Below are 19,613 nucleotides of genomic sequence, written 5' to 3'. Positions count from 1 at the left end.
TAGAGGAAGTGATGGAGAAGGTGGTAAGGATGAGAACAGTGCCTGTACGCATGCGCTGCATAGCCGCTGCCAAGAGTCGATTCTACAATAACATAAAACAAAAAATAAAAAGAGGAATAACCTTGGAGGTCAATCATCACCCCGAAAGCGGATAGTAGACGTCACGTTGTATATGTGTACCAAATTTCAGGTCCATAGGTCAAACAGTTTGCAAGCTACAGGTAAGTTAAAATCCTGGATAGACAAACGAACAGCCACGGTAGCATATTATATATAAAGATAAATATAATAAAAAAATAAATACTTGTCCACTTTACACATAAAACACTCAAGGTATGGGTTTAATTTCTGTAATTCAATAGCATGTCAATCATCTGAACCACCGCAAACCTTTATCCATGCAGATTTGAAAAGTTACCCAAAAATTAATTGTGCAAGAAATTTTGCAACCATGAAACTCACTAAAATTCTTTTCTAGGGGTTTTTTAAAAGATGTTTGAAGTAAATCGTAAGGAATATTGCTCCCCAAGGGTTGCACTGCCTGACCTTCCACAGCTCCTTCCACACAGCTCTATGCACTCTCATCTGCCTCATGCACCACATGCACATTCACACCTGACGCCACTCACTTCAGGTCAGAGGTAACACCATCTGCACTCACTTTCCTCAACTCTGTAAGCTGATCCTAGCCAGGATCCTTCTATAGACTTGCCAGCAGCAATGTACCCAGGCCAAATGATCTTAGTAGAGAGGAAGTGCCCCCAAAACGTATGTAGGTACGAGTGCTCTACCTGCTCCCCACTTTTCATGCTCTGCACCAGAATAAATCTTCCCAAACTTTTACAAAATGAGGAAAAGGCTGCGGGTGAGGTGAAAAATATGTTAGAACCTGCAATGGCATGGTGTGAGCTGCAGTCTGCATACAGTTATGTGGAGATGCTGCTATTAAACTTTGGCACAAAACACTCTCATAGGGTTATAAGAACAACTCTAGATTGCAGCATTTAAAAAATAGAAACTGTCAAAGATTATTAAACTCTTATTATATAGGGAAAGTGAAATTTACAGTTTAAACAATGTAGAATAATTAGGAAAATCTGACAAGTTTTGGTCATTATTTACAAACCATATGCTAAATTGAGTTCTAATAATTCTTCATAATTCAAAATAACATACTAATACCCTTGAGTCCACTAATTTAACTGTAGGCCTAATTGCACTTTGTTTCATACAGACCGAGTATTCTCATGTATGCTATGAATATGCCAACTATTTGACTACCTGAACTAACCTTGACCCCAATTACACACATTTTAATAATTAGATCTATTCTTGTACTTACAGTGCAATCAAAGTCTCATGGCCTTTAAGCAGTGTGATGTACGTTTAACAGATGGTAGCAGTGTCAAAGTAATCTAGCAGCTGCTCATCCATCAATGCATTTTCTATATTGCTTGCCTTGTTGTGATGGCAACGACGTAAGGAGGGCAGATGATAATCTCTTTCCTGTGCAACATGCACAGTCCTCATCTTTTTTGAAGCAGTGAGCCGTACACAGTAGGACCACAACAGAAGGCGACTCACAGCTAGTATGGCACCTCACCTAGCACCTCAAGGGACAGGCACTTTCCTCACACGGACTCCTGGGCTTCAAAGAACTTCACCTCGTTAAGAGGCAGTAAAGCCCAGCAACTTGCCTTTCTTTATAGTAACCAGATATTGTCCTTTTGATAATTACTCACAGATGGCTAAAGTTAAAAGACAACACAGCCATCAATTAATTAGAAACCTGGCAGATTTGTTCAAAAGACCCACCACAGATCTGTTCTGTCATATTGCTTCACTTCTCATTACAAATCCAAATCCTATTATGTGATATCATCTACTGTTAAATTCTGTACTGTGCTTATAATATTTGTATTTTACTATTATACTGTATTGAGGATTACTTGTGTTCTGTTTTGTGTATTATATTGACCCCTTTTTTTTTTTTTGACACCCACTGCATGCCCAACCTACCCGGAAAGGGGTCTCTCTTTGAACCGCAAGGTTTCTTCCATTTTTTCCCTACAAGTGTTTTTTTTTTTGAGAGTTTTTCCTTGTCTTCTTAGAGAGTCAACACTGGGGGTCTGTCAAAAGGCAGGGCCTGTTAAAGCCCACTGCTGCACTTCTGTGATTTTGGGCTATACAAAAATAAATTGTACTGTATTTTATTACAACACCCTACTACTACGTGGCCGCAGGAGTGCCGAGCTGTCTGAATGCATATTAGCTCTTTCTTTAAGGATCTTAAACCCTCACTTTAAACCTCCCTATGAGTGGACACCCCTTTAGCCCCCCACGACCTTCACCCTGCAGCCAATACATTTCCAAGAAAGAGCCGGGACCTAAAATTAAGGAATGCTGACTTTAATCCAGCAGCAAATTCTGGAGCTGGCCAAACAGCCTCATCAAATGAAGCATGAAGGACATCAGGAGAATCTTCAGTGTGTGACCAATAAAACCAATAAAATTAATAATTTAGCTAGTAAAAAAAAAAAGATGTAAAATGAAGTATTGATGGATACATTCTTGGCAATTCAGAACCATGGTGAATGTTTGTCACAGGTTACAAACCACTAAAGCTGCACACACACAGATTAAGAACCTTTTTGAGTTATGAAACTGAGCGCGCTGTTTTTAAGACAGACAGCTTACCTGTGTGCACACATTTAGATACGTTTGGACAATTAATTCAGTGTAACAGGTCAGCACTTCAAAGTGAGGTAGATTAAAAATGAAAGAAAGAGGCCATAGTCAATGACTTCTGCCACTAAATTAATCTCCCATCTTCAAATATTTTCCATTAACTTTGAACTGTACTACCAGGAATGGCACCTGTGGTCTGCCTCATGTCTGTGTAATAGTTAGTGTTAGGTGAACCGTCTTCTGTTATCCTGACACATTTGGAGCATTCAGCCGCATAAGCAAAACCCACACAGACATGTCATTTGTGATCTAAGAATTTAAAAAACCCTTGCTTCGAATAGATGCTTTCAAAAGAAATTACCAAGGGGAGGTACGATAGTTAGGAAATAAAGTCTCGTAAGTGTGGTGAAGTAGCTATTTGTAGCTTTATTAGCAGCTGAAAGAATAAAACTAACTAGTGAGCGCAAAGACACGGCTAACAAAGTGAGAATCTGCAGTAAAAATAGACAGGTAGGCAGAAAGAGCAAAACTGCCGGGCGACAGGTAACAATGCAAACGTAAGCCCCCCGGGTTTGGTGCCAACATATGAGTCGTCTGGAAACTTGGCGATGCATGCAACATTAGGTCACAAGACTCACTTAAGAGAGGTCAATGCAGACATCTGGAAAATGTGAGCAGCACAGCACGACAAGCAGTGGCAGAGTAAGTGGTGAAATCAAGCTGCTTACATACGACAACAGAAAGGCATTACTTACTTTGGGGTCAAACTTTTATGTTTCTCATAGAAGTGGCGAAGATCCTGAGGGCTACTGGCCTGCATAGTGGGGAGACAAAAGTTGACATAAAATGGGTTTCATTTTGCAAAAACCAACAAACTACCTGATGAACACTTTTAGTCCAATAAACAAGAAATGATTTTAGTTGTTAAAATGCCGAATTAGAAATAAAAAAATGGTGAGTCAAATTCCATTTGAAAATATTGCAACTTCTTGTTCAGGTTCATGGGAAGGAGTCTGATGGAGTTTCAGGTTGGGCTGATAACAGCAAGTCTAGAGGCACACAGCAGACTCTCCCAACCTGTCACAGGACCATGACCAGCCTCATACAAGTGCCATTGCTGGTGTTACGTTTACGGATTGGTTGTCAATACAGCAGACAGACACTAGTGCAGTTCAGTAACATTCTGATAGCCAAATCTCAAATGTTCCTCTGTATAAGGAACACTGCTCCAGGATGGGGTGGCTCGAGTGACTTTTAGTCAGTGTTACAGGAGATCTTATTTCCGCCTTCCCTCAGGTTCAAAAAATGGAAGGTCACTTAAAGATGTAATGTCTCATAGATTTCAGCTCAGCCCTTTTACCCGACAGAAAAAAGCTCTGTCCAAACAGAAAACAAACTGCTGGCTTAAAAAGGTTTCTTGTTTCCCCGTTTTTCGATGTGAGTCTTTATTAAGCTAAAACAGTTTTAAAAAATAAGATAATGCTAGAAGAGCCACGGTAGGCACACATGTTGTCTTATTAAAGGTTGAAAACAGGGTTTAACACTTGCATGTCTGTATTCTTCACATTGTACTAGCAAGCTTTAGGTTATGACGGAGTTAAACTACTAAAGGCTCTTGTCTGTATTTTTTATCAGCCTTGTGTCGAGAATGTGAGAAGGGAAGGTCACTCCTAGGGACAGGTGGGACTGTGTTTTGGTTTTAAGAATAATGGTGGCAAAGTAAGGGGGCAGAAAAGCAATTGTTTCTGATTAAGCATGAGAAAATATTGTTGATATGGATAAACGTTAGGAATGAACGATTCGTGCTTTTACAGTCAGATAATGTTAAAAGTGTAAAAGAAAAACTGATAAGCGGTGGAAACACGTTGCCGCACCACCTGGATTGGGACTCAAGTGCAACAGGTGACAATCGAACAGTGATATCGATAAGAATTGTAATAAATGTAAGATTCACCCAACAAAGGGCGCTCACTTCATTGAACTGAGACGGCTTATGCATCTCTGCAGTAAAGTCTGTCCTGCTTCTGCATCTCCAGACTCCAAATGTTTACTCTGAAGAGAGAGGGAGTCCATTCTCCACAACACATGCTGCACGGACCATTCTCTGTCTATTTTGGGAATTAATTATACATCAACTACATTATTTCACCTGAAGTAACCCAACAGACCCTACAGCAAGACAAGAAGACAAATTCAGAGACTAAAATAAACTTGAGTTGAATAAGGCACGGCTGACGATTTTTGAAGCCACCTGTCAAGTAATGAAATGAGAGTAGGCCACTGCTAATCGACTTTAATAGAAATGTGGAACAAAATGTTGGAATGGAACTCGACATTCCTGGCATAGACACTGCAGCTCCACTCAGCCTTGTGGCACTAATGGGTTTGCTCGATAGACTGTCAGTCAACGTGGGCACTGTGCTTTTAAAAAACAAAAGTTCAGCCTTTGCTGCTAAATGACTGACGCTGACATTCATTTAAAACTATACTGTACTGTAGTCTTTGACATATGAGAGCTGAAACAAATCTCAAACAAGTCTTTTACTTTGTATTGTGCGTTTTGAACTGAAACCTGATCAGACTTTGCACATCACATAGTAGAGAGCTTTCGTTTCCTTTTTGAACACTGACAGAGTATAACAATTAAGTCTAATGACCTTTAACAAACACAACCTAGTCTTCATTCATACTTTGTTAAGACAGAAATCTCATGTGAATCTCTAACTTCACGCATTTCCGTGCAACCCTGTAAGGGAAATCATCCACAAGAACTTCAAAGAGGTTCTAACAGGTGCTGCACATGACACAATTTCTATATTTCTGTACTGCTTTATTTTTTTCTCTTTAACATTCAAACGGAGTTTTTTTGAAAATTTTAGTTACATATTCATTTTCATAGAAACAGCAGTAAACCTTTTCCTGATCCCTGCTTTAGGCAAGTTAAGACTGATGCATGCATTGTTACGGAATATTATAAAAACGGCACGATCAAACTAGCAAATATTTCACTTGGCTATGCAAACTGAAGAAACCGTCCAGTAAATGCAATGGTAAAATTATGGCTTATTTGGAATCATCGGAAGGTCAATTTTTGGTTGGGTTTCATGTCAAAAAAGCATAGCCAATGTACAAGGTCATCACTAACATGTACCCTTGGAACAGAGTGCATAATACACAATTTGCTTGTAAGATTGACCTTAGCTACAGTATGTCTAACATATTCAACCATGTAACTAAACTTCATTGAGAAAAAGAAGCCAGGAAAGCAGTATGTGGCTCACTGCCATGTATCAGGACAACCAAATAATTCCCAGGGTCATCACAGTCACACACGGCAGTCCAGACAACATGCCTCCTGAATCAGGCCCAAGTCAGATTTAAAACACAAAGAGTATTGATTTATTTATTTTTTTAAAGATCACAAATGTTGTAAAAACACTTCTAATTTTTCTGGTGCTTTCCAGCAACTAAACTAATCACTCAATTTGGTGATGGAAAAGGCTTCCAGTTTATGAAAATGAAAATATCTGTTAAGTGGACTGTGCACGACCCTTTTTCAGACCCTCAATTTGTAGACGATTTTTAAAGTGCTGACTCTGCAAAACAAACTCAATCCTATGAAAGGACCAGACCACTCATCACTGCACAAGGCCTCCTTATAATTTCTTACTTTGTCTTTTATTTTTCTTTTCTTCATTATGTAAAGCACTTTGAGCTACTTTTTTGTATGAAAATGTGCTATATAAATAAATGTTGCTGTTGTTGTTATCATTGCTTTACTTACATCAACAACTAAAATGTAACAACTGTCATGATGCACATTGCATCCTGGACCTAGCTTCTTCTTCTTCTGGTTGCCCCCGTTAGGGTTCACCACAGCGGATCATCTTTGTCCATATCACCTTATCCTCTGCATCTTGTTCTGTCACACCCATCACCTGCATGTCCTCTCTCACCACATCCATAAACTTTCTCTTAGGCCTTCCTCTTTTCCTCTTCCCTGGCAGCTCTATCCTTAGCATCCTTCTTCCAATATACCCAGCATCTCTCCTCTGCACATGTCCAAACCAACGCAATCTCGCCTCTCTGACTTTGTCTCCCAACCGTCCAACTTGAGCTGACCCTCTAATGTCCTCATTTCTAATCCTATCCATCCTCGTCACACCCAATGCATCTTAGCATCTTTAACTCTGCCACCTTCAGCTCTGTCTCCCGGCTATTCTAAACCCCACAAATCTGTGGAAACGATTTAAGCCCTTAAACTGCGATGGGGCCAGGCTGCATTTCCAAGGACTATAGACTCCAACTTTGTACTCTCTTTCTCTAGGCCCAGCAGTTGACCAGTGCACTCCTGACATTGACTGTTTGCATGAAAATGAATCCCTACAAGTATACCTTCACAAGGAACATTACCAAGTGGGTCCGAGTTCTTCCTCTCAGCTACTAAAACTCCTAGCCTTCTGCTAGTTGAAGTTCTCTAATGGTATATTAACTGCATGTTGCTCCCACTTACCAAGTTGATATTTCCATCTTTTGAAAACAGTACAAATACATTTATCAGACTCTTTACCTACAGGATGGTATTATTTTATATTAATAAAAAAAAACAATCAGTTGCAAGAATGCCACTATCGAATGGTTCTGCACATCTCTTTTACTGCTTTATGTTCATAAAATTTACGCTGTCTTCTTTTCCAGATTAACCAAACAAAATAAAGAAAAAAATGCACTGTAAATGCAGGAAATAATTATAAAAAAGTGACCTGAAATGGGGCCTTCCCTGTCAGACACTGGTACACAATGGTTCCAATGCTCCACAAGTCTGCCTTGGCATCATACGTTTGTGACATTATGACTTCAGGTGCCTACAAAACAAGAAAAACAATATTAAGTTAGGTTTTTTTTTATTAATAATATTGCTGTAACCATGTGACATCAACATGTTATTTTAACCAATAGTTAAAACAAAGCACTTTCAGTCATTTTCTGGAATAACTTTGTCCACTTCACTCTGATAGTGAGCCCATGCCATCTCTCTTTTTCGAGTCATTCTCTCTAAACCCTAGAGATGGTTATGTGTGAAAATCCCAGTAGATCAGCAGTTTCTGAAACACTCAGACCAGCTTGTCTAGCACTAGCAACAATGACATGTTCAAAGTCACTTCAATCACCTTTCTTCCCCAATCCTGGTTTGAACTTCAGCAGGTTCTCTCGTCAATGATTACAGGCCGACATGCATTGAACTCTACAAGACCATACACTTGACCGTGATAACCTGTTGCTCCAGTATCTGAAAATTTCCCATTCCACCTTGCTCAAACCATTCCTTTACAGCAGTGCTCAGGTGACTTTGACTGTCTTCTGAAACGTTTTTATTTGCTCAGATTTTACATTGCACTTTCTGAGTGTTGTCACAAAGGTTTAATTTTGGTGTCCTTATTAGTTGTGAATATGTTAGTTCCGGAGACATAAATACAGACAGTTTCTTATTTATAGGATATAGAAAGACTTTGTTTGCACTTTTCCCATCAGAGAGCTTTCTGGGTTGAACAAGGTCAAATAAACCTAATTCAAGTCAATCAGATTCCAGATTATAATTTGAAAACTCCAAGGGTGAACTTCATTGCATATGAATAGAACACACTATGTAAGAAAATGCATTCATTTGAGCTTGGCAAACACACAACATGGATATTCAGTCTGACGAGACAACAAAAGAGACATTGGCACAGACATGAACTCACCATATACATGGGAGAGCCACAAAGTGTTGCTGCCATCATGTTATCCTGCAGGTATCGGGCAAATCCAAAGTCAGCTGGATAACAAAAATAAAAGAACATTTCAAAATGATAAATTAGGTGGATCAGGTGTTCAAAATGCACATTTAAATCCAGTTCAAGGTTTCAGTCAGAAAGAGTCAACTCGAGGAAGTTAAATGTCAATGTCAATGTCAATTTATTTATATAGCACATTTAAAACAACATAGTAATGCTGTGGCCAAAGTGCTTTACAATTATAGAATAAAAGAAGAACAAAACAATTAACAAAAACATAAATAGAAAAAAAAATATATGAACATAACGTAAGATACATAATAAATTGAAGTAATGTTATATAATCACAAAGAGGAAACTATCAGCATTACTGAAAGTCATGGAATGCAAGTGAATAGAAATGAGTCTTTAGTCTTGTTTTGAACAGTTCAATTGTAGACGACTCCTTTATATGATGAGGTAAAGAGTTCCACAGGCGAGGTGCAGCAGCTGCAAAAGCCCTGTCCCCCTTAGTTTTACACTTGGTACGAGGGAAAACAAGAGACAACTGATCAGAGGATCTAAGCACTCTGGATGGCTGGTGTAAAACACACAGTTCAGATAAATAGGCAGGAGCAAGCCCATATAAAGATTTAAAAACTACCAGCAAGAGTTTAAAATCAATTCGAAAACTGACAGGCAGCCAGTGTAAAGAAGCTAAAATAGGAGAAACAGAGTCATACTTTCTTGCCCCAACCAGAAAGCGAGCGACAGCATTTTGGACCAACTGTAACCTATGTATCAGAGATTTGTTAATCCCAGAATACAGCGAGTTGCAGTAATCGAGGCGAGAAAAACTAAACGCATGAGTAGCTTTCTCAAGGTCCCTAGAAGATAAAAATGGCTTGATCTTACCTAATAGACGAAGTTGGAAAAAGCAACTCTTGACTACAGAATTTACTTGTTTCTCAAAAGAGAGGTTACTATCAAAGGTAACACCAAGTTAAAGAGTGAATCACACTGAACAAGCTGGGTGAAGAGTCTCCTTAGTGGCACTGCCTGCATCATAATCACTGAATTTTCTATACTAAGATGCCTTCAAGATAACACCATGAAGAAGACAGGTTGAAATAATTTTGTGTGGATGTATGCATTACACATTTTTGGAGGAGAAGCTGCAGGCACAGCTTTCTAGCCTGCAATCATTTTATTTATTTATTTTTACAAATGAAAGAATTTACAGTACTTTACAAATGAAAGCAATACAATGGTGATTGATTTTTAGGCTAAAAGTGCAAAGTTTTTCTAACATCAGATAAAGCTGAGAAGGGCCTTCAGATTAGATGCTCCCCTCAGAGAGGTCTGCACAGGCAGCATAAATAAATGAACAAAGCAACTTTGCTACATTCCAGTTTTTCCAGAGCTAAATCTACGCACACCTTGGTCAGATGATACGTCTCAGACGTGGCATTTCTTTCATTTTGTACAGAACGGGGGATTAATAAAGTATCTATCTATCTATCTATCTAGTATAAATAATGATTTTATCTTCTAGGAACTGCATCTTGCACATTCAAGGTGTGTTATTTGATATGTTTGCTCCAAAGCTATGAAAACTACTAAAAACAAATGAATACTATCAATAAAGTAACATTAAGGTAATAGGCATACAAGAAAAATACATGACACTAAGCCGTGCGGACTTGAAAACCAAAAATTAAAAATAAAAATTACAATTGCTATGCTCTGAATCGAGCATCAAGCGCAGGAAGTTTAACAGGAAGCTGTAGATAACCACTGCCATTCTTTATATCCGAGAGACAAACAAACTCTGTTGTTGGGAAGAACAATGCAAACCTGAAGGCATGTTGTGCTTTCGTTGCACTGGTTAGGACTGGGCGCTTGTTACTTGCAATTCACATCAAGAATGTTCATCTGGATTTGATGAAGTTTTACCCAGTAAACCGTTTAGCTGTGCCAGCTGAGCATTACAGAAATAAATATTTTTTGTTTGAACTCTTAAGAGCTCCTTCCTTTTGTCTAAACCTAGTACAAATATTCATACTGGGCATTTGGAATCCTTAAGAAAACAAAACTGGAAGACCACCTGGAGCATAGAAATCCTTCAAATTAAGCCAATTATATTCAAGTTGGAATTTACCTAAAAATACAAAAGGATTAACCGCTGCCAAAAAACAGACAAGGAAGGTGCACAGGAATGTGAGAACTCTTCTACGGTATGTCTGAGAGACAATAACAGACTAAGACAAATTTGAGCTTCTTTTTCTACAGCCTGCAGGGAGAAAACTAATTTAAGAGACTCGAGAACCTGTAGCACTGCAGCTGACCAGTACAGAGATCCTCATTTACTGGTCCAAGTCACTGGTGTATGCACCAACTGCCCGATTTTCTCTTCTAAATCTTCAATCATACTATTTATAGTACCTGGCCATGTTGTACAATGTTCACCTGCTGAAACTGAAAAATCTGGCAAACACCATTTTCCTGTTCCTGAGTTGCTTGTCTCTGCGAACTCCGATTCTATTTTTAAATTCAGCAAGTGGTTACACCTAACTCTGTTCTTTAATTAGTCATCAGGAGGAAGACCGGAGACCTCCACCCACCATGTTCCATTCACATTCAGTCATAAAAACAACTAGCCCATGGTTCAGCTCAGGAATCCGAGGAAGGGCCAAGGGTGTAGGGTTGGCAAGGGCTGCCTACTAATAATTAATACCTTTAACAAGTCTGAAGGAATAAAGCAAGAGAAGTAAGAGACATAGCATACGCATCTCAAAAGCAGGCTAGTCACCAGGATTTAAATTAGCCTGGACCAACCAAAAATATAATGTAAAATCTGCAGTTACCCGAGCTTAATCATACAGCACAAAGAAAGTAAACCTGACCAAGTTAATTTTTATTGAATTTATTAAAAACATAATCTTCCAATCAATCAAGTCAAAACTTCACAAAACTAAATTCAAATCAATCCCCACCCATGAGAAAGAGAGGAAGGCCAACTATTGAGAGTAGTAAAGAGAGAAAGGAGTCTTTTCCCTCAAAAACCTGGCCATTCCTGCTCTTAACTAGGACATCTACTTCAAGTCTGGTTCACCTAAGATGCATCAATCAAACTCATCAGGGAGCAGAGACAAGAGAGTACGCACCTATCTTGATACGGGTACTGTTGGGGTTTGACTTGCGCCCTCCAGAGTGAGACAAGAGGATGTTCTGTGGCTTCAGGTCGCGATGAATGATGCCTTTGCTTTGTAACACCTTCATCGCTCCAGCAATCTGCTGCAGGAAGAGGCGGATGGTGTCTTCGCTCAAGGTTCCTTTAGCTGTAAAAGTGAAGACACGCGATGGTCAGTGGCACGGTTACATTACTGCAGGATACTCAAAGGCAAATTTCTTTTTCTTTCCCCTCTAATGAACCACTGACCTGTTTGAATATAAAATGACTGCAGCTAAATTACTTTGTTGTGAATTGAGAGCTTACACATTATTATAATATAAACCTCAACTTAAATGGCTTCTGTGGTTCATATAGTCATAATGTACAAGATAAAACTACAAAGTTCAGTTTCTGTCCGTATCACTGTCCAAATCAACTACTCAGACAAAAACCTTCAAAACCAAACTGCTTTAAGCCCCCCGGTCTGTATGTTGTATAATAAATGATTCAACTACCTCAACTACAGTCCCATTAATGAGAATGTCAGCTTGAATTTACTGGAAACCCAATTGACCATTTCGAGCACAACGATAATATAAGAGCTTACTCAATAAACACCACCATTTATTTCTCGAGCACATTTTCATACCAATGATGCAGCTCAAAGTGCTTTACAAGATGAATAAAGGAAAAAGAAAAATATAAAAATAAGATTAGGCAATATTCAGTAACAAAGAATTAAAGTAAGGTCTGATGGCCAGGAGGACAGAAAAAACAAAAAAAAAAAAACAAACAAAAAAAGATGCCAGAGGGCTGGAGAAAAAAAATAAAAACAAAATAAAGCTACTGGTATGTATGCAAGACCACAAGTTACTTAAATATATTAACAAATAGTAAATAATATTGCAAGTTTATGAAATTATTCAAAAAGTGCAGATTTACATATTTATTCATTCACTTGATAATTAAAAATGCTCATAATGGAATACAGAAAGTTATGTTAATGCCAGAAGAGAATGGACCCTTAAATAAGGAAAATCCTAGCATCACCTACATAATTGAAGAACTGCACAAACCACAAAAAATTCTGCAAAATGTACTTTATTAAAAAATGCCCTTCTAAAAGGCCTGCTCAGCCCCGATAACACCACAGATGACCAGAGGATCACAGCCTTCCAACACGTTTAGGCCGCAGCTCCACTGTGATAATCCTCATTCAGCACATGTGGTCATGTAATATTTAAAGCACCAAGCCCATCCGCCTGTTGGCATGGTTTGCCGTAATCTTTCAAGGACAACCAGCACATTACATCTTTGCTTAACATAAAACTTCTGATTTAGTTGAAAATTAAAAAAAAAAAAAACAAAATGGGCAGAGGGCAGGAAATGAGGAGAAAAATGGTGGCCAGCATCTCCCATGTTCTGATGGCACAGAGGCTTGAATGTGGGGGTCTTTTCAGGAGACAGTTTGTCATAATCAGAAGCTTGCTCTTTGTTGGATGATCAAGTTAACGAGAGCACCATTGCTGTTCGTGGCTCCCAATCATCAGCTCTACTTTTGAGCGCTGCCTTCATTTAGGCGTTGGATTGGTTCAGAAATGTGACACTCGGTGAGTAGTCTATTTGTTCTCCCCCTCAGTTTTAAGCAAAATGTACTCAGGCTCACCTGCTGAGCAAGATTACTGCAGAGGGTATATCATGAGAGTTAAGACCATCTGACCTTATCAGGTTTGCTTTTTTTTTGTTGTTCTTTATTTCGCCTTATGCAATTTCTTGTATTAGGAATTTGTTAGTTTCAGCATACCCCTTTAGCGCAGGGTCAGCCATTGTACGCACCCCTGGAGCAATTGTAGGTTAAGGGCCTTGCTGAAGGGCCCAGCTGAGTAGGATCTCTTTTGACAGTAACAGGGATTTGAACCGCCAACCTTCTGGATATCGGCACAGATCCTTAGCCTACTGGTACATTTCTAATAAAAGTGAGGCCTGAATGTTGCGACTGCACATGGTAGTTCGTATATTTTGTCCTGAAGCTATTAGACAGAAAATCATAATGAAAACTCTGCTCTAGTCTTATTACGTCCTTTATTTCAACATACCAGCATACTTATCTACAGTATAAGACAGTCCCAGGCAATATGCAGCGACCTTTTAAATGGTCCAAAACCCTGTTAGTCCGTCCTGAGCCAAGGCTCACTCAGCATTGAGGTGCCTCTGCCTCGATATTCAGACCTTCAATGAAGATCCAGCTGGTCCTTCAACTGCCAGTTTCAGTAGCACTCCCCAAACACTACAACAAATTAGACTACACAGACTGAGAGCTCTGAACTTTATTCATTTATCTCTTTATTTCTTTGACAGCTCAGGTTTGCTACAGACCCTTCACTGTAATATTACACGGTGTCACACACGTGCGATTAGGAGGGAGCTGAGTGGACCATGTGGAGGGAATTACCCGCCAGGCCAGGGGGTGGCGGGGTGCACTAAACCTACTTCTGTTGTCTCTGCAGGCCAAAGACAGGAAAACCGGCCTGATTCAGCATTGGTGACGTCACTTCCGGTTCCGGCGCCCAGACTGACGTCACTTCCGGTTTCGGCTTATAAACCCGTCATCTTTTCTAAGCTAAATCTGTTTAGTTTAGAACTCAATGAGAGCACATCTCGACTTATTTCTATACCCTTTTTGTAGCCAGCGACAATATACGGGTGGCAACCCCAAACCTTTTTCGTGTGTTGAGACCGATTCTTTCACAATGGTTACTAACCGATTTGTAGAGCTTCTTCAAAAGTTTTTTAAACCTCTCCTGTGCCATCTCATGTCGTATTGGCAAATGCTTATAAACTAGGCAATGCCCCACAAGTGGGGGGAAAAGATAACAACAGGGTAGCCATAGCATCATTATGGATGTAACACATCAAACATATAATGTGCTCTCCGCTTCCTGTTTTTAGCACCTTCCACAAGTTTACTTAGAAATATGAAATACTGTCCATTAGAAATATGAAATACTGTCCATCACACTCATGAGTTTAACATGGGGATCCTACCCAGCCAGGATGCCTTGAAGGACCGGGAGAGGGATAATGCCTCCCCCCTGGGCTATGAGAGGGCAGCCATCCTGGTCTGCATGGGGGCCACGAGATCTCTGTTGGGGTGCCCGGAGGATCATGGCGCCTTGGAATGCAGCACTTCTGCCACATTCGGGAAGTGCTGCCAGGGAGGATTCCAGGCATGCCCGGAGTGCTTCCGGGTGCTCATGTGGCACTTCCGCCATACCAGGAAGTGCTGCCAGAAGGTAATTACGGACCACCTGGAGCACATCCGGGGCAGGATAAAAGGGGTCGCCTCACTACATTGAACAAGCCGGAGTTGGGAGGAAGCAGATGAAGCTTGTGAGGAGGGGAGTAGAAGCGATAGAAGAGAAACAGAAGAGAGAGAAAACAAAGGACTGAATTGGGCTGAATAGTGCATTGTGTCGTGTAAAGAGAGGAGAAGGTAATAAACGTGGGTGCTTTGGACATTTGGTGCCGTGTCTGCTGTGTACGGGGGGCTGCATTACCGCACATGCTATTTGACACTGACAGTTTGCTTTCTCACTTGGCAAAGGCTCTAACACTATTAAAAATGTAAATAAATAGATAATTAAATAAAATTCAGAATGTTCCCATGAACAGAGCAGGTATATCACTGTTATTTGAAGAAAATAAGATCCATGGAGAAACCCGTCCCAGATCCTCATTTTATTTTCCAGACTGCTCACAGAGTCATACCCTGAAATATTTTCTAAAGATGGGACCCAACACACCAATTCGGGGAGCCATTCTCTTTTCCATACAATGGGTGCCTATCATTTTAAGGCCACTTGTACCCAAGAGTCAGTGTAAGGGCATCACCACTATCTTTGGCCTTGCTAATAACTTTTGAGGCGATTGTTCAAAAGCTTCATGTCTGCTGGGCTTTTCTCCGAATTCTGTGTGTCCCACCCTTTTGGCTATCATCGCCCCCTCTTTCTCACCCCGGGTTTCTCTGACCATCATTCCCTACTTGATGCCAGCCCATTACTGCCTCCACTCCACCAGGCCAGCAGCTGCTCCAGCACTGCTTCACTGACACTCTGAGAAAAGTAAAGGAAGAAAAATGGCCATACAGATGGAAGCTATTAGGCAAGTTATTTTATTGCAAACTAGTGGATACTTCTTTTTATTCCAATATTGAACCGGCTAACATTGCTACACAATTTATAAACCTTTGACACTTGATAATATTATAAAAACAGACATAGTAGTTAAGTGGTGGCAGTGTGCTTTTATTGCTCCATTTTGGCTCATTTGAGGAAAAATCTGAAAGGTGCTTCATTTGGGCTCTGAGAAGTACTGCTTTAGGCTATTAATATTTGGCTCTTATTGAATTATGAAAACCTGCAAAGAAGTGTTTGATCTATAAATGTCAAATTGAGTTAATTCACGCCTATTGTTGATGTGCTGGATCCTGCACCCTAATACCGATTATACTCACATTATAGCTTTGTTACAAGTCTGCAGAGAGTCGTGTGTGATTAGAGATTAAAGAAAATCTTTTCTATCAGCATTGTATATTGTCCTCTCGAGTAATGGCGCTGAGCTTATGGTGAAACTGCTCATAAAACAGAAATGTCAGGTTTCACTGCAGGCACAGAATTCCCAATGCGTCACCTTTTCTCTTGCCTTTAAAGTTCACAGCGGCAGTGTGATGTACGCATCATTAAAGTGTGAACAATACTGCTCAGGGAAAAGTCAACCGACGTTATTGTAAAGGCTTCTTCTTCGTTTTCTTCCAAGAAGATCCTTTAGAAAACAGCGTCCCAAACCACTGGAATGGGATACAGAAACTCAAAACTCGGAGAAAAATATGAAATGCATTGGTCTCCATACCTGTTGGTGTTGTTATGGCAGAATTATTAAAAACAATTGAAAACTTGAGGTTAGGAGGGAATGAGTCAAATGCAAGCCGTTCAAAAGATGACATGTTCAAAAGCCGTGCGTATCTTGTACCAGCAGTCACTAACACAAATTAAACAAAACACTGCAGTTCAAACTCGAGATCTACAATGAGCAGGATTAGAAAATGCACGGCTAAATCTCACTCATGGAACTGGAGTGTTTGGTCATACAAATATTAAATCATAACATTATGTTGTCACACACGTGCGAATTAGGAGACAACTAAAGGGCCTGAATAATAGTAATTCCATATCCAACCAGGGGGTGGCAGGGTGCACTGTCTTTCTCGATCCCATGCAGACTATTCTCGGGAAATCCTGCAGGGTTCTGGCAACTCTGATGACGTCACTTCCGTTTGCCTGCGGGGGTGCATGTGCGTTTCCTTTGATGACGTCACTTCCATTTTTCTCCCCACGGGGCCCTCTTGATGACGTCAATTCTAGTCCCCAGCTCTGATGACATCACTTCCTATACTGGCCTTTAAAGTAGCCATCTTATCTCTATATTGGTAGTTCAATTGTGGACTCCAATCTGTAAGAATCTGTTGTTATTTCAAATCGTTTTGCAGCCAGGACATAATATACGGGTGGCTGCCCCAAACCTTCATCATGTCTCATTGTGATACTTGTGGCAATTTTTAACCCTTTACTACAAAACTGAGCAAAACATAACCAGACTCCAAACTTTAGACGGTCTCATTTGTTTGAATGCATTGTTTGACATGGTCTATTATACTGGAACCCATCAGGGTTACTTCCTGCCCAATGCTACCCGGACCACCTCTGGCTAACCACATCCTTGAAGTGGATTCAGTGCATTTGAGAATGTTATATATATCAGATCTGCCATGAAATTAAGCAAACTGGTAATAAAGAGAATTGTACTGTAAAAATGATTACGTGTTTTTACAAGTCTGGCCTTCTACCCCGGGAGCATTCTTGGAAATCGTCTTCTGGGAGGACTGTCAGTACATTACTTATGGCTTTTTGGATGTTTTAGACTCAAAATATTCCAGACAAGCCTTGTAAAATGTTGCATATTTGTCAATGTGCATAACACAGCAGATCTGCTGGTCACCCGCCGCGGGTTACTATATATCTGTATATCACTCCGTGTAGCCCTCATTGGCACTTTCGTTTACAGCTACTCTACTTCTCTCCCATTTACAGCAGCACAACTCTTCTGTAAGCCACCATCAGCTGCATCACAGAAATAAAGTCGACCTGTCAATGGTGAAAGGTTACAAAGATGAAGAGATCATCAAAGTCAACAAGCAGTCAATCATGCTAACACACTAAGGATGCTTTTTTAGAGGCTATAATCAAAAAATTCACACAGCCAAGTCACTTTGCTGACTCTTAGCAGTCAACCTTCAAGTTGTTGTTCAATGCAAAGAAGCGAAATGTAACTAATGAAATCTGAAAAATACTATGGAAATGAGAAAACTCAAATTTGAAACCACTTAATAAATGAGCAATATCAAGCTAACAATGCTGCAGTGGCTGTGGCCCACTGCGAGGAAACCACTCAGTCCATGAAGCTCCACAAATCTATCAGATGCCTTGTGAAGGGCGGCCTCAGCCGGGATGTCAGCAGGATGGAAGGACTGGGGGAGAGAGCAACTCTAAGGCACTACCTCCCCTGGGACACTAGAGGGCGGCTGTGGCACCACGGATTCCCACAGGGCATGCTGGGAGCTGGAGTTCAGTGCAGCCCTGTAGGGCTCCATGGAGGCTGCCTGGGGGAGCTGCAGAGGCCTACAGTGGACTTCCTTCACACCTGGGAGTGATTCCACGTAATTCTGATGTGGCACCTGGAGCACTCCCAGGGCCAGAATAAAAGGAGCCACCTCACTCCATTCAGAGAGCCAGAGTAGTTTGCTGGGAGAGGAGTGGAGATGGCTAAGAAATAGAGAAGGAGGAAGAAGAAGAAGAAAGAAGGGACTGAGCATTGTGCCATTATAATTTTGTACTGTGCTCTGTAGTGGGGATCGAAGAAAAGGCGATGCCCACTTAAATAAAAACATGTGTGCTGGACAACAGTTGTGTTCTGCCCGTCTGGTTTGGGTAGGATGGCTCCTTCGTGGCCCATAGCCTGTAAATTGTTCATTTTTTACACATGCCAAGCAACATGCCAAGATGAATATTCAACAAAGAGAAAAAAAATTCCAACAGTTGCTAAAAATTGAGAAGCTGAAGCTAACAGATAAATGAAAATCATTCTGCGATATCCTCATTTCTTACTTATCCCGATGTCCAATTCTACACTAGCAGTAGCAGAACACAAGGTAGTGTTTCACTTTTCACAATGACGGCCATGTCTGTGGCTTTACCTGAAAATGAAACACATGTCTCTTATGGTTCAGGGTCAAGACTATGATAATAGCATACCACACAGGCATCCAGCAGATTGCCAAGTGTCCAAAAGGGGGTCTGGTGGGGCTTGTCCTCCCAGAGTTGGTGTGAGATCTTCACAGATGTCAAGATAAATGGATACTCTGAATGACAGGGTGTGAATGTGTGAGTTGGTGCCCTCTAAATGCTCCTGGGATAGACACCTGCCTTCTTTAAATGGATGGATAGATGCACTGTATTAAATTGAATGTAAAAAAAATTAAAATAGTGGATACATTTTTTTGAGGTTTAAAAATAAAAAGGAAGTGGGTGTAATTGAGTTGTATGAAATTTCAAGCTGCACTCGTAATGATCATTATAAATGCTTACCATGTGTTACCTGATCTTTATAGGCTTGCAGTTGTCTCCTGTGCTTCTATAGATAGCAGTATCTGCCAAACTGACCACTCGGTTAAATCAATAAGGAGGAGAACGCTCTTCTTAGCGCTCTGAAAACCTGACAATGAACCCTCTCCTGTTCCCTGCGGTGACTTCAAATTCCTCTCTTGCCCTACGAGTGAACAGCATTGCTGGTTGCAGGGATCAAACTGCCACTGATAATATTTGAATATCACAATAACTGAACATGACCATGTCTGGGTAGAACTACAGGAAGCCTTTCGC

General features: G+C 40.4%; 1 protein-coding gene across 1 annotated transcript in view; it reads right to left on the bottom strand.

The window, feature by feature from the left end:
* LOC114669221 (serine/threonine-protein kinase ULK1-like) overlaps nucleotides 1-19,613 on the bottom strand; it is a 110,597-nt gene that overhangs the window by 50,386 nt on the left and 40,598 nt on the right. The window contains exons 6-9 of the mRNA XM_028825415.2: nucleotides 11,612-11,785; nucleotides 8,433-8,506; nucleotides 7,452-7,553; nucleotides 3,444-3,502 (exon numbers count right to left, since the gene is read on the bottom strand). Of these exons, the coding sequence (XP_028681248.1) occupies nucleotides 3,444-3,502; nucleotides 7,452-7,553; nucleotides 8,433-8,506; nucleotides 11,612-11,785 (409 nt within the window). The remainder of the gene's footprint in view (nucleotides 1-3,443; nucleotides 3,503-7,451; nucleotides 7,554-8,432; nucleotides 8,507-11,611; nucleotides 11,786-19,613) is intronic.

The sequence above is a fragment of the Erpetoichthys calabaricus genome, chromosome 18 (assembly GCF_900747795.2).
Source record: "Erpetoichthys calabaricus chromosome 18, fErpCal1.3, whole genome shotgun sequence".
In the NCBI taxonomy this organism is placed as follows: Eukaryota; Metazoa; Chordata; class Cladistia; order Polypteriformes; family Polypteridae; genus Erpetoichthys; species Erpetoichthys calabaricus.
Note: the sequence above shows the minus strand (reverse complement) of the source record. Positions and strands in the feature narration are given on the sequence as shown.